A 15,426-nucleotide genomic window follows, 5' to 3' on the forward strand; every position below is an offset into this window, starting at 1 on the left:
CTGACGCGGAGCTCCAGCGGGAACACACTTTCACTGAGTGGAACAGAGGACCAGATGACCCACACCATTCTCTCATTCTCTCCACCCTCCTCCCCACGCCTGCGCTCCATCTTCTCGTCTCTCACTATGTTCTCCTGACCACCTCCATCACCCTGCAGATCTTCATGGGAACCCAGCTCTCCACACCTCCAGTACTCTGCTCCCGTTTGCTCTCTACCCAGGTGCCTGGACCCTCCTTATGCCCCTTAGTTCCTCTGCTGGGAAGCTGCTCCATGGCCCTGTAATGGCCCATCCACCTCCCTTAAGCACTGAGTGTGTGGTGCCACCTCCCACACATGCCATACACATTGAGAGAGGGGCCCCGTGCCCAGAACTCCCCTGGCTTCAACAGTGAAGGAATGTGCATCCCACCCCAGGCAGGAATGAACCAAGGGAACTAAATAATAACCAAAGAAGCTTACTTCCAGTTCGAGCCACTGTGCCTTGGCCAATCAAATCCAGATCTTGGCTACACTACCAGGTTACTGACCACATGTACCTCCCTCCACTTTGTGCCTGGCGCAGCATGAAGGTCTGGGAAATCCAATGTGACGGAAACCACAGGTTTGGTTTTGTATCTCTACCTATCCAATTACCAAGTGGCATTTCTCTGGTAGCTCCTCTGAGGACAGCTACGGGCCCAAGAGTGTAAGGAAGGTTTTAATGGGGGATACAGCCAAGAGGCTATTTTGAGAGACCCATGGGCCTCCTTGGAAATAACATCCTAAGGAGAGACTCAGAGCTTTGCTCCAAGGACATGGCTGCCTAAGATTCAGAAAGTCTCCACACCATGTCTCTAGGTCTCCTGTCTGAGTTCTCGAAAGATGGTTTTGCAGGAAAGGCTAAAATAGGCCTGAAAACGAAAAGGCATCAGAAAAGAGGCAGAGCTACCCTGTTCTGTATGTGGGAGGGGTAGACAGCATTACTGTCCCAATTTGCCACCCTCTCTATGCTTATGCCAGGGCTGCGTGCCTTTTCAGTTCCTCTTGCTGAAGGGCCAGAGCATGTTTTCCTGTCCCTTGATTTCGGGTCTGCCCATGGATATGTTGTGAACAAGGCTGAAGTAAGAATGCATAGTTCTTGTCCTGACTGGCGTAGCTCAGTGGATTGAGCGTGGGCTGCGAACCAAAGTGTCGCAGGTTCGATTCCCAGTCAGGGCACATGCCTGGGTTGTAGGCCACGGCCCCCAGCAACCACACATTGATGTTTCTCTCTCTCCCTCCCTTCCCTCTCTAAAAATAAATAAATAAAATCGTAAAAAAAAAAAGAATGCATAGTTCTGAGCCCAGGCCTTCAGAGATGGTACATGTTTCTCCCTTCCCTCTTACACCGTTGCCAGGCCAGGAGGAGAGTACGCCCAGGCCACAGCCCATTGGTTCCAGCAGGACAATGAAAGACACGTGAAGCAGAGATGAACTGGGTCACCCACACCTGAGATCAACCCACCACCTGCTGAAGCCCAGATGCATGAGCAAGTCAACCAAGACCCAGTTGAACCCAGCCTGGACTGGCCAACACGCAGCTGACATGCAGATCCTTGAGTGATTGCTGTTTTTAACCATGGAGTTTTGAAGTGGTTTGTTACGCAGCATATTTGGTGGCTACCGCTAGCTGATACATATGAGGGTCTGGGCCCTGACCACCCCACAAGTTCTCATGTTACTGATCACTGGGCCCACAGAGCAGAACTGCTTCTGAACAACACTCTTAAGAGGCAAAGTTGTGGCAGTAGAGTCAGCTGTAGGCATAAGGCACCTCACTGATCATGAGTCTTGGGTTTCACATTTTAGTATATGAAAAGCACAATTCAATAGAGTTACATTTGGCCATCCATCACTAGGCAGCAAAAACATCAGGACTTTCCTAACCCAATATTTAACCTTGGAACAAGTGGGCATTTTCCCACCACATGAACTTATCTAGAATCCAAAATAAATTGCCAACATTTGCAGTCTGCCTCAAGACAAAACAAGTCCATATATTTTCTTTCAAGTTACTTTTTCCCTGAAACACTTCTTTTTTGGGAAGACCTATTTAAAACTAAAAGTAATGGCCTGATCATGTAGAAATCTTCTTTAGATTTGGTGTCTTCAATAGCTCCAGGAGGTCCTTCTTGCCAATGTTAAAAGTGCCCCGTATCCACTTCATCGGTCTGAAGTGATTTTTCTCAGTTTGGCAAAATGTGCAGTACTTTAATCTACCACTCTTGTCCCGGGTAAAAGTAAAGCTAATTAATATTTAAGCGGTTCAGAGGAATATTTGTGTGTGGGTGTCGGGGGATTACATCACCTTTCCCCCAATAAATGCAAACAAAAGAAAAAGAATCTCCGGATTACTTCCCTTTGATGAATAATACATTTATCATCATAAGTGTCCTGGGGTAGTCACTGGTTCATGAGGGGGGATTTCTTTCACTCCCCACAAACTGAACTTTTCACAAGTGCAAATAAGAGTATAGCACTTTGGAGAATAACTATCAAGAGGGATGACTGTTTTTGAGAAATGGTAATAAATCATATGGAAGGGCTTCCTGGCCCCGAGGCTCAAACGATCTTTCAGAAGGAATTGTCTGGAAAGGAAACCGTTCTCTGAGGTGTGGCTAAATGCTTTGGGGCCAGCGCCTGCACCCTAAAAGAAGCCGGAAATACAAGGCTGACAAAAGGGAGACAGGAGGCCTCCGTGTGTGCGTGGGGCTCACCATTAGCCTGGGGGATTCTCGTACTGGGGGGAGGGAGCCCTGAAACAATAGGGCCTGTCTGCTCACTGGGATCAGGGCAGCCTGCCCCTGCTGCGCTCCCTCCTGCCACAGGACAATTACCTGTTGTTAAAGCAGATGCACTGCTGGGCGCGGGGGGGAAAAACAAAAAGAACCTTTATGCAATGATCAGTCCGATCATGTATATTGTCCTTGAATTGTCCCGAACAGTTAAATATTGGCCACTTTATACAGTTCAACTTAATACAGTGAGGAAACAAGAAGTACACCTCCACAACATACACAAACACAAACCCTCACAGAAATTAGAAATAGAGACTAAATTGTGAGATGTGCGGAATTGCAAACAAAAACCAAACTATCCCCCCGAATATAACAGCCGTTGTTAAAATTATTGTATAATACACATTTTTTAAAAGCACAAAGTATCAGTGTAGCCCACCAACTTTACCCTCTTCACTGGAGAAATCTGCACATTCAGGCTTTGAGCTTGGAGACAAGACAGAGGAACTTTCCAGAACACTGTTGCGAAAGGGTCACTGACTCACCTGGACAGCAGCAGTTGCCCCTGAAGCTGCAGGTCGGCAGCACAGTCCTCGGAACGGCAGTTCCTTTCGAAAACAGTCTGCGAGAGAGACAACAGTAGGGTTGGCACAGGCTTTAATGAGTGAACAGCAGCCAAACATTTTCCTCCAAATCAGCAGGAACCCCCTCTCCATGAGCCCTCCAGGCCCTCGACCCCCCAGAAGCCGGCTCCCCGGCACGGCTGGGGGTCCTTCGCAGGCTCCAAGGGAACCCAGATCCACACCGGTCCCCGCTGCAGAGTGCACTCCTCCCTCGGCCCATTTTTCAGCCTGTTCAAGTGCTTCTTCGAGTGTTTTTTTCAAGAAGGGCACAGGGTAGGTCTCCTTTCCACCTCTGAGAATATCTTTCGATGCCCTCAGACAGGAGCGCATAATAATCAGTGGAGTAAAGAATTCTTAAGACTACTGCCTGGTCATTTCCCTCTGCCTGCTGCCTTGGGGAGGCAGACCATCTATGTTTGAGACAGACTCTGCCTGAGCCATGGGATCATGTTCTGATTTGTAGCTCCTGAGGGAAAAGTCAGTGGCAATCAGACAATCACACTGAGGACGCCGGAGAGGGCCGAGGGGATCCTTTCTCTCCGGAAGCGAACACAGTGCCCTTTTCTAACTAACGCTGGACCTGGAGGCCCTGGCCGGACAGCTCAGCTGATCGGGGCGTCATCCCATGCACCACCGAGGTTTCAGGTTTGACCCCTGGTCAGAGCACATACAAGAATCAACTGGTGGACACATAAATAAGTGGAAAAACAAAGTGATGTCTCTCTCTCCCGCTCTCTCTTTCTCTCTCCTTCCCTCCCTCTCTTCCTCCCTTTCTCTATCTAAACTCAATCAGTCAATCACAAGACTAGGCCAAGACAGCCAAAGCCCCGCCCAGTGCTGGAGCCTAAGGCTCTGTGTGCCAAACCAAAGTCTTTCCAGGGGCTCGTGTAGTGGCCCGAGCTGCGCCTATCTGTGGGGGTTGGCCGGGGGAAACAGCCTTTTGGGAGGAGTCACAGCTGTCTTCCCTCTCTGGCACCCAGTGGGCTTGTCTCGCCCTCCCTCAGTCTGGTGTCACCCTCTCTGGCATCTCCCATCCAGGGCCCACAGGCTCCCTGTGTCTCCGACCGACAGAGTCTCTTCACTATCATTCATCGCCTTTGAGGGTTTCAGTGCGATTCTGAAGGGAAGAGCCTGTTGCCATTTTTTAGTTGTAATTTATTCACTAGTAAACTTCTTCATCATCCCTCCCTCCAGCCCCAAACACAGTTCCAGGCGATTGATGCCATCCCACAGGGTAAGTCCAGGTGGCATCTCAGAGCGCCAACTCGGACTCCAGCAAACTCGCTGGCCAACGGGCGGTCTAGCCCTGGCCAGATGGAGCAATGCTGCCTATGGAAATTCGTATTCCTGTGTCATATTTCCAAAAGAATAAAGTGTCCCAGCCAACATTCCCTGCTTTGATTGTGGGGGAGAGCTCACGGAAGTCTCAGGCAAATGGAGAAAATTCCCATGTTCTTCTGGACGCTGCCGGGGGCAAGGAGAGTGCCAACTTTCCAGGAGATTTCAAGTTAAGATGCTGGTGCTTTCTCTGCCCCCTCAACCAAGGAAGAAACAGGAGAAAGTGGATGTGAAGATGGCACAAATATCTTCTGCCAGTGAAGACGGCTTTTTGAGGTCAGGTAAAAGTAGCTTTCCCACCACGCGAGTGAAGTGGGAGTCCAAAGGCCCCTCACAGACATGCCTTCTTGCCCCTACATTTGTATGCACAACTCTACTTTTTCTTCAAGAGCATCTCTGCACCCAGATGGTTGACCCTCAGGCCCCAAAAACCCAGCTCTGCCCCTGGCGGCAGGCTCCCCCTTGCACGTGTCTTTTCCACTCTGCAGGCGAGACAGACAGTCTGACCTGCTCACGGGGTGCAGGCCTCGGAGCCGCCATTTCTCCGACCCAAACCTGCACTGGGAAGAAATCTTCCTTCCTGACCCAATAGGGAGCGGGATTCTTCCCCTATTCCAGCGGGCATGTCCAGAAAAGGACCAGTTTCTTGGACTTGGTGATAGTAGCTTTCTTTCTTACAAAATTGCTATTGATTAGTCCCAAGGGGCAGAACACAGAACCGACAAGTTCCAATGAAGGGGCTGGTGCTGCCAGAGTAAGGGGAAGCTATGCCAGCGGCCAGGCGAACAGCTGTGGAGCCAGAGAGAGTCCAGTGATGGTGAGAAAGATGGTCCTAAGGACAAAGAGCAGGCCAGCGAGACTTCTCCCCACCACCTGCAGGAACACCCCCTCGGTGGGGCCGCAGGTATTACTTGGGTATCGGTGCCTTGTGTTTGATTTCCAAAAAACATCTCAGAAGAAAACAAGGGAGAGGCTTGTGTTTCTCCCCCAGCTAGAGACTGTCCACCGGGTGTGAGCCCTTGTTCACACACACGCTAACACTCACACACACTTGTTTGTAGACCAGGTTTTCAGTAAGGCAGGGTAGTGCAGAAGGAAACCCAATGGGCTTGAAGATTTGGCAGGAAAATAAATTCTTCTTCTAAAAAGGGTTTGTGGGGAGTGGGCAGAACACACCTTCCCCATCAATTGCAAAGGTAAAGCCTCACACTGAAGAAGAAATTTTGCAAACTCGACGGGTCCCTGTAGGATACAGCCCGACCTCTGAGAGGCAGGGGTCCTCTCTCCTTTGCTCTCGGGGTGAGCCTTGGAGGGGGAGCCTCAGACACACAGACGAGCCCCCTCTGGTCAGCGAGGAGGCCGAACTGCTTGTTTCCCTCGCGAGTACTTGAAAGTAGATGCTTTTACTGCATATCCCACCACGGTGCCCTTTCTGAGAGGTTACCCAGAAGCTGATGCCAGTAAAAGTAGGGTTGAGATGGGAGGGGGCGGGAACTTCTTCCTTGAACACCGCTTCTCCTCCTGCACAGGGCCAAACCGCTCCCCCGAATCCAGGTGCGCAGTCTGGATTCCCCAGACTGGACGAGCTCCGACACCTGTCTGGCTTGGGCGCCTAGAGTCACTCTGCTCTCTCCTCTTCCACCCCTCCCAACACCCCCTGGCTTTTCCATCCTGGGGCAGAGACTGTATATGTGATCACGAAAATAAACCTCAAAGCTGTAAATGACAGCATTTCAAGCTGGCCGGACACTTCAGCCCGGGAAGTACTACCTCCCCTCCAGGCTGAGCGAACAGTGGGTTTTTACAGGCAACGGGCTATATGCCCACGTTCCAGGCACGAAGGGGTTTGGGGTGCAAGGGACAGATGGTGGCAACTTCTAGCATGATGGGGGTCCAAAGGTTATGGCTTCAACATAGTTCAAAAACAGCTCACTTTGCACTTGAAAGATGGTAAAGGGAGTATTCTCTACCTAGCCAATGGCTCTTTTTCACTAGCTGTATTTCCTCCATCTGTTTTTATTTTTTGAAAAGAGATTCATACATGCACACGTGTACTGTCACATAGGTAAGTCCTCCTGTATCCCACGCCACGCTCTCCTGGCTGGGAGGAGTTCCTGGCAAGCTCGTGGAACACAGGTCTGCAAATTAAAGAGCTTGCTGCATCTGCTAGGGAAGAAACTCAGCTACGATGTCCAACCTTTGAAGGATGACCCAGATAACCTGGGTGCTTTCGGAAGGGCTCTTTCCCCTGAGACTGACCGAGCATCTGCCAGGCACCGTGCTGGGCTCTGGGGCTGAACAGCAAATAAGATAAAATAAATCCCTGCCCTCACGGGGCTCCCTTAGTAAGGGAGGCAGAAAAGCAGTTAGACAAAACTACGACAAACTGTGACAGATGTCATAAGGAAATCAAAAGGCCAGGAAATACAGGGTCGTTGGGGGATGGTTCTCTGAGCAGGTAATATTGAGGCTGAGACTTAAAGAACGAAGAACTGGCTGTGAGGGAAGCATGGCCAGAGCTTTATAGAAGCGGTGCCAGCCTGTGCAAAGGGCCTGAGGCAAGGAAGAACTTGGTGAGTTTGGGGGTGGTTGAAGCACAGTATGCGGTTAGCACTGAATGACGCTGGAGAGGCCAAAGCCTCCATGTGCAGGGTTTTATGGGCCTTAGCGAGAGTCCAGATTTTCTTCTAAGGGCAGAAGGAAGCTACTGGGAGGAGGGGAGCTTGTGAGGAGACATGACCTGGTCCAAGTGAGATACGATGGTGGCTTAAACTGCAGTGATGGCCGTGGAGACGAAGGGGAGGAATTTACGTATCATTTGAGTTTGTAGTGGAACAGCTGGCTCTCAGGAAAATGTGGTGATCCTCTACAGGGTCAAGTCCAATGCCTCAGCCAGGGAACAAGCAGCCTTAGACTGTATGACTGTATCTCCAGTTCCGCTGGCCCCTCTCCTTCCCTTCACTAGATATTCAGCCACGTGGGAGACCGTTAGCACCCATCAGTCCCTCCTTCCCTGCTAGTCCGTCAGACCCCTTTGGCCCTGAGCATCCAAATCCTACGTCTTCCTTTAAACTCTGGCCAATCCTCCCTTTCTCCACAGAACATCTTCCCCTCAGCGGAAGTGGTCTCTGGAGTGAAACACACACACGCTAATCTGAATCTTACCTTCTGCTCTGTACACCTCATTCCTCTATTGTCTGTACATCCACTAAAGCAGCAATGTTTTATTTATTTTTTTATCAAGGTCTTAGGTGTAGTGAACACTCAAATGATTGAGTTGCTCTTGGATTTATAGTCCTTTTAGATATTATTCTGGTTAAGACAAAATAAGGTTTGTTTTTCTACCAGATATCCCCCAAGGAGAAAGAGATGGGTCTCTGCTTTTCTTAAAATTTCCGGTGGAAAGATGCTCCTCAGGCTGTGTGTCCTACAGGAGGCTGAAGTGCTGGTGTTCCGTCACCCCCACAACACCCAGAATCCTAATCTACTCTCGGCAGTGGTAGCAACCCCGCCATTCACTCACACAGCCGAGCACTGACCCCAGAGTCCGCTGTCCCAAGACCGTTTCTTCACCCTGCAGAGGGAAGGCTTGGCCTCCTGCCCGGCTCGCTCACCACCACTCACTGCACAAAGCCTGGGGCCCATCAGTCAGCCTGTACTTCACACGCTCTCATCACTGTCTCCATGCTATACGCACTGTCTGTGCAGCTACCCCACCTGGACAAGACCACCAGTGGGGGCGGACCCTGACTCTACAGGACCGCCATGACTTCATCCACTCCATGGTACAGTGTTGTGCACCAACATGGGCTCAGTGCCTTTCCGCTGAAGAAATGAAGGCATGTAAGGCTACCAGTGCTACCTGGCCACATGCCTTAAAGAGCTCCAATGAAAGAGGCGAGATGCGATTTGTGGAGTTATCCTAGATGCACACAAAGGGTGGACATCAGCTCTGCTTCCTCGGCTGGGCCTCCCTCTCCCTCTCAGAATCTTTCTTCCCCTCAAACTGAGCCAACATCTGGAAGACATATGGAGGAAGGTAATTAAATTATCTTTTTTTTTTTTTTAAATTGTTAATTAGGAAAAGGAGAATAAGCAAGGATCACTTTCCCAGATTTTTTTCTCAGGCTCTTGGACAATCTTCCCAACCTCAGGACAGTATTTGCCTTGCATTTTAATTTCAACTGAAGAATCACACGGTCAAAGCAAAAATAATGACACCCTCTCCCCTGCCCCCACCACACACTTCCCTACTGCGTCCTGGTCTCCGGGGCAACCACTATTACCCATGTCCACTCCATGTTTCTCCTGATGATTATTTCCATATCTCTAAAAAATATGCTGATACTACTACTTCTCGATTCAACAGATTTAGACATTATCTTACAGAATTCCTGCCATGATGGACAGGAATTTATGTTGCTTCCACACTGGCCCCCTCCCATCAACCTTCCTAACTTGAACCAGTAAATTATTACTCTTCGCTCCTCTACTGCAGCGATTCTCAAATATCAGCTGCATTCAGATCACCTGGTCGGCTGGTTAAAACAGACTGCTGAGACATAGCCCCTGAACATCTCATTCAAAGGGTCTGGGGCGGTCCCGAGAACTTCCATTTCTCCTAAGATCCCAGGAGAGGCTGACCCTGCTGACTCAGTGACCACACTTTGAGCAGCGCTGCTCCACTGGTGACCTCTGCAATTTCAAGTAACAAACAGCTATTTCTTATTTCATCGAATTTCATCATATCTCTTGGCTCACCAACTTCAAAGATTAAGATATTGAGAGAACCTCTTTGATTCTATTTTTACCTCTATGCAATCATGGTTCATGGCATTTACAGTTTATACTAGAACCACAGTACGTGGGACGGATTGTAAATACTGAAAACCAACACACAGTGCCATTGTTTCTGTGGCTACATGATTACTGCTCACAGCAGAGCCAATAGGAGCGTCATGATTACAATTCCTCCTCTATAGGTTCAAAGCTCAACTCCTAGAATGCTCACCCCTTACTTAAAGGAGAATACTTTTAGTGTCAAGGTTCTTCTCTTCCTTGTACTCTTCCTCTTGCTTAAAATTCCACCATATTTTAATTTGTTTTATATTTGGACTATGACATATTGATCATGTTTCTATTTTTTTCTGGGAGTTTTTGATTGCCTTTGTTTTTTAGCCATAAAAAATATATTTCATGATTAACACGGTACCTGAATATTTTCTACTTTCTTGTCAGTCTGTCTATTGCTGACTTTGCTCTTCTTGAAGTTCGTTGACCCACTGTTCTAAATGGATTGACTGTTCTTTAGACTGGCTGCACAGCTGTAATCCTGATTTTTTTTTGTCAGTAGACTCCTGGGGGGTAGTTCCACAGTTTCTTGTATCCCACATCTTGCTCCTTCTACTTGCCCCCCTTGTTCTGTTACAGCACATCTCGGGTGATTTCCTTGGAAGGGTTACTGGAGAGGTAACCTTTCTGGGTCCTTGCTTGTCTGAAAAATTATTTCAACCTCATACTCGACTGTTAGGCTGTGTATAAAATTCTAGTGGCAAAATCACTTTCAGAAAAACACTTTCAGACTGTGAAGCCCTTATTGAACCATAATCTAGCTTCCAATCTTGCTAACAAGGAGTCTAATGGACTACACAGTGCGACTCTAACTCCGTTGTAAGCTGACGTATGTCCCCAGTATCATCATCCTGGAAGCATTCAGAATTCTCCTTACATTTTAGGAGTAGTGATGTTTCAAAATGATGTCTCTATGTTATTTTTGGTTTATCTTGCTTGTAAGTCAGTGGGCTCTTCAAATTAAAAAAAAAAACAACAAAAACTCCTTAACACTGAAAAATTTTTATTCCATTATCTGTCTTATAATTTTTTCTTCATTTTCTCTTTTCCTGATATTCAAATTACTTGGATAAAGGACCTTGTCAATTAATCCTTTGCTCTCTTTTCTATTTTTTATTTGTCTCTGTTTTCTTACCATTATCTTCTAATCTTTCTACTAAATTTTTGGCTCTGTGACCACATTATTAATTTTGGGGAATGCTTTCCTTATTCACTGATTCTTCTCTTTAAAAAGAAATAGAATTTCAATCATTTTATAATGGACTATATTCTTAAATCTCATGTTTATTACATAGAGCTTGTTGGTTTTACATTTTTATAATCACGTCTATTCCCTGAACAGTCTGTTTCCTTCTAATCAGTTCTTCTGTAGGTTTATATATTATTTTTATCATGAACCACACTTCCCCCCAGTCTCAGGTTTCCTTGATTGTTCATTCATACTCAAGACGAGGTAAAAGAGCTGATTGGAAAATCTGTGGGAGTGTTTGGGTGGGTGGTGGGAGTGGAAGTTAGCTCTTGCAAATTTGGAGAAATGCCAGAAGGCAGGCTTTCCTCTGGGGAGCCACCCTACCCCACACTATCTCTCAGGCAGTTTATTCAGTTCTTTGGAGAAGAAATGCCTGGTTGCTTGCTATTCTGCCTGCCTGCAGCAGGTAGGGGTAGGGGAAGGGGTGGAGAGTCAACTCTTCCACACACCAACCTTCTTAACCACCGGCCCCATTTCACCCTCTGTAACTAAGTGCTGATCAGGCCGTGGCTGCAGCCTCTCTGGGGTTGTGGGTAGACAGGCACCCAGACTGTGTATGGGCCAGGTCCACCCCCCAACACTCTTCCACCTTCTTTACTCACTCCAGAAAACTACCAGAACTTCTCACTGCCTGATGCCCCTTCCCCCACAGTATTCACCTTCCTGTTCAGGTTTACTCATTCCTACCCATTCCAGTGGGGTTTCAGAAAGCACAGACATAAATAGTTATGCTTGGTCAGCCATCTTGAACCAGAAGTAACCAAGAATAATGTTTTCATATTGATCTCTCAGTAAAGGCTGCGAGATGCTCTTCACTAAAGAAGGCCTACTCTGGGCCTCTGATGGATATGGAGACGGGAAGCCGGGTTCACTGCGGAAGGTGTGCCCAGGAGCAAGATGCTCAACAGAGCAGACGGCCACCTCCCTAGGGTCACTTCAGAGATACAACAAGCACCCGGGCACCCTGAAATGCCTCCCCTGAGTTTGGACCACTCATATAACCCAAGTCGATTAGGCCAGCAAGAGTCCACCTTGGAGAGCAGAATAATGCTAACACGAAGGGACTAGTTTACCTGGAAATTTACCGAGTCTGCAGCCTGATCTCTGTACCTGGCTTCACTGTTGGGAGATGACACTCACTTCTACTTCTCAGTCAAGAAAGAAGTCATCCACTTCCTGCCCAGCCTCTTCATCTTATCTTCCTTCCTCTCCCCTTCACGCCAACTCCTCCACTCACCCCCACACCCCTGCTTATTCCCCAGTGTTCTCCTGGTCTCTTTCCTCACTCCCCCAGAGCCTGCTCCCAGTATCAGTGACCAGTAGGACATACTGGCCACCTTCAAAGCACTTGTGTTTTGAAAGAGATTCATTCCAAAAGTCAGTGTTGCCAGTAGGCTGTGTGTATATGCATAGCGGGCACTGTTAGCCCTGCCCAGGTCCCTTCACAGCAGCTGCCCCATCCCCACATCTGATGTGCATGTAGGCAGCGAACAGCTCCCATGTGCATCTTTCAGACAAAGAGGGTCTCCGTCAAGAGGGTCACAGTCCACTACCACACCCTGCAGCCGGCCGATGGCTGGCTAATACAGGGTATGAAAGGCCAGCCCTGTACTTCAAGCAGAGGACAACTCTGGTGTAATTAATGCTCCAGAATTCCCCACCTCAGGCCAAGGCTAGACCTGAGCTGAGACCACATCCTGGCTCAGCCCCTTCCCCTTCCCTGTCCCTCGTTCCCTCACAGGTTTCTCCCAAGCCCACAGTCTCACAAGACCAGGTGCTCCCAGACTCCTGTCTCAGGCTCTGTTTCTGGGGAACCCAACCCAAGACCCCATGGGCAAGGCTTTGGGGAAAAACAGATATGCCTTTAAAAAAAAATCACCACTTAATTGAACATCTGGCTGGACACCTTGAACCCCAAACACCTCTCAGTGGTTCTGTTTACAACCCTAACGTGCAAGGTGTGGGCCACTGACCTGCTTGCTTCCCCTTAGGCTCAGAAGAGTGGGAAGAACTGTGGAGGGTGGGGCCGGCGGGCAATTCTGCACTTTGCCCCCACCCTGCACTGGAGTCTGGTTTAGCCAAAAGGACAGTTCTGTCTGACCTTCCCCAGGGTTCTGGACCTGTGGCGATCCTGGGTGCTAAGGAAAGATTTAACACAGGCCTGGGAGCAGAGATGCCTTGCATTTCCTGATTGGTAGTCAGCACCACACATGTCCAAATGGTTCAGGGCAGACAGGCCAGTGTGGCTGCCCAGAATCAGCTCACAGGCTCACTCTGGCCTCGTGTGGCTTGTTCCTACACCCAACCTCACTCTGAAGCTCTTCACACAACAGCACATCACCGAATCTGATGAGTTGCATGGGGTGGGTGGCCCAACGGACTGACAGTACTCCGGCTGCCAGAGACATTTAGACTGAGCATCTTTAATTCAGCAATTCTAGCAAGATGAACTTCTCAGTTCTCCATTCCACTCACTCCCCCACCAACAAAACACTGATTGAGCACCTACAGTGTGCTGATCTAAGCTCTGGAAACAGTCTAGGACTAAGGCGCAAGTTCAGGGGCCAGGTGGTCGGCTCATGACCTCCAACGGATTATAATTTCCTAACTGCCTAGAATAGCCTCAGTGTATTCAAATCACGCAGTGGTTAGAAGCAACACCCAAAGTCATCAAATTCATCATTTTGCCGATCGGGAAGGGGAGGGCCCCAGAGAGGGTGTGCCTTGGCCTCGGCCCTCCAGGCAGCTAGGGCTATGACTCCCGCCATGTATATACCTGCCCCACTTGGGTCCCGATTGAGGGCTTTAAGGTTCTGACCTGATTCTTCTGGGCAATCTTTTGTCCCTTCTTCCAGCGGAGCACTGGTGTCAGAGCCGGCAGCTCCCTCTCCTCCTCGCCAGTCACGTGCTCAGCCAGGCTATAGGCGGCCTCAAACACGATGGGACTGATGACGTCCTGCACCCTCCGCTGCAACGATAAACAGACACACATGAACTGCTGATGCTGGCTGATGTTTGCAGAGCGTTCCCCCATGAGCAGAGACCTTCCATGAGAACTGCCTCACGTGACCCTCACAGCTGCCCCTGGGAGGCAGGAGTGTATTATTTTCGAGGAGGTCACGGAGGCCAAGGACAACTAAGACCTTGTCCAGGGTCACTCTGCTAGCGACTGGGGGGCTCCTCTAGTCCACCTTGCATGGTGCTAAATCATCTTCTCTTTAGCATATGGAAGACATTACCTGACTCATCTTCCAAATATGCTTATGAGCTCGCTGGCGGGCAGGAGAGCATCTGCACGCACCCTGCGGTGTGAGCCCTTCGCGCTCGTGCTGTTGGGGTGATCAAAGCTCCTCTGCGTGGAGATAAATATGGATTTCGTGTTGGGAAAGGGCAGTGAGGGGCTCGGCGTCCTCCCGGAGCTAGTCGGCGGTGGGGCTGCAATAAAAGGCTGACTCCTAGCCCTCTGTTCTTTCCTTTGGAACCCGAGCACTTTCAGACCCAAGGGAATGATATAGGTTGATAGTCACGTCAGGAAAGCAGAGGAAGGGAAGGGAGGAAAGCAAATCTACGAAGAACACCTTTGAGATGCCGAGCACGGTGCCAGGTGCTCTAGAGAGATGAGAAACATGCCCAAACCTCGTGAGCTGGGGCTTGTTGCTCTCCACTGTCCTGTCAAGGGAAAGAAAGGAGCACAGCTAAGTGCTCCAGGGCACAAGGCTCACAGGGATTTTGAGTCCCATCTGTTCAATCCTGGAGTTCTTGGCCTTTCTGTACAAGGTGTCACGGTCTCCCAGGGACGGTGGGTCCCCCAGGCTCACAAGTTAGAGGCAGAGGAGAAGTGAAGGGGAGGGAGTCCTGCATTCCAGGCCAGGACGCTCTGTGGGAGGTAGGCTTCCAGCTGGAGCAGAGCAAGTCTGAGAAGTGACACCAACGAGCCAGGTCCCCATTGCTTCTGTCACAGGACAGATGGGGGTTGGGGAGGGTGCCAGCAGGAAAGCAGGAGTGGCCCGGTCAGGGCAAGAGAGAAGCTGGGTGGGCAGGCAGAGGCCAAGCCCAGGGCAAGGACCTTGCACTGCTCTGTGGGAGACGCTGGGAGCAGGTCAGCACTGTGTTCCAAACAACAGAAAGTTCTCAAGTTCCAGGAAGCACACAGTGAGGAGTGTGCTCCCACGCCCCCCTCCCGACACACAGCGCCCCCTCCTGGGCAGACCGGCCTGCCAGGTTCTGGGTATTCGCCCAGATGGAGCACACGTGGGCAATCGATCGGTACCTCCTCACACCCCCTGCTTTCTCAGTGCGGCACAAGTCCTGCAGATGGTTCTGCGACGGGCCAAGAGCTGTGACAGCTCCTGTTTAACGGCACACAGCGCGTCACTATGGATGTCCTCACCCACCAAGGTGCAGACTCGGAGCTGCTCTAACAAGCAGAGCGGTGGCCACCTATGCGCATCCTCCGAGATGGGTTCTATGACCCTCAGTACCCCAGGAGGACGTAAATAAAAGGGCCTGTGATCAACTAAGTTGGGGTGGGGACAACACCGGGTTAAACAAAGTTAAAGGTGGGGGTGGGGGGGCTCATCTGTTTTTACTGCAATTGCCTTTGAGAA

The 15,426-nt window shown here is 49.7% G+C and overlaps 1 protein-coding gene across 1 annotated transcript in view; it reads right to left on the bottom strand.

Moving 5' to 3' along the window:
- Nucleotides 1–15,426, bottom strand: part of ITGA9 (integrin subunit alpha 9) — a 309,179-nt gene that overhangs the window by 127,368 nt on the left and 166,385 nt on the right. The window contains exons 16-17 of the mRNA XM_045856800.1: nt 13,638–13,787; nt 3,304–3,380 (exon numbers count right to left, since the gene is read on the bottom strand). Of these exons, the coding sequence (XP_045712756.1) occupies nt 3,304–3,380; nt 13,638–13,787 (227 nt within the window). The remainder of the gene's footprint in view (nt 1–3,303; nt 3,381–13,637; nt 13,788–15,426) is intronic.

Source organism: Phyllostomus hastatus, unplaced genomic scaffold (assembly GCF_019186645.2).
Source record: "Phyllostomus hastatus isolate PE091 unplaced genomic scaffold, TTU_PhHast_1.1 phas_scaffold_129, whole genome shotgun sequence".
In the NCBI taxonomy this organism is placed as follows: domain Eukaryota; kingdom Metazoa; phylum Chordata; class Mammalia; order Chiroptera; family Phyllostomidae; genus Phyllostomus; species Phyllostomus hastatus.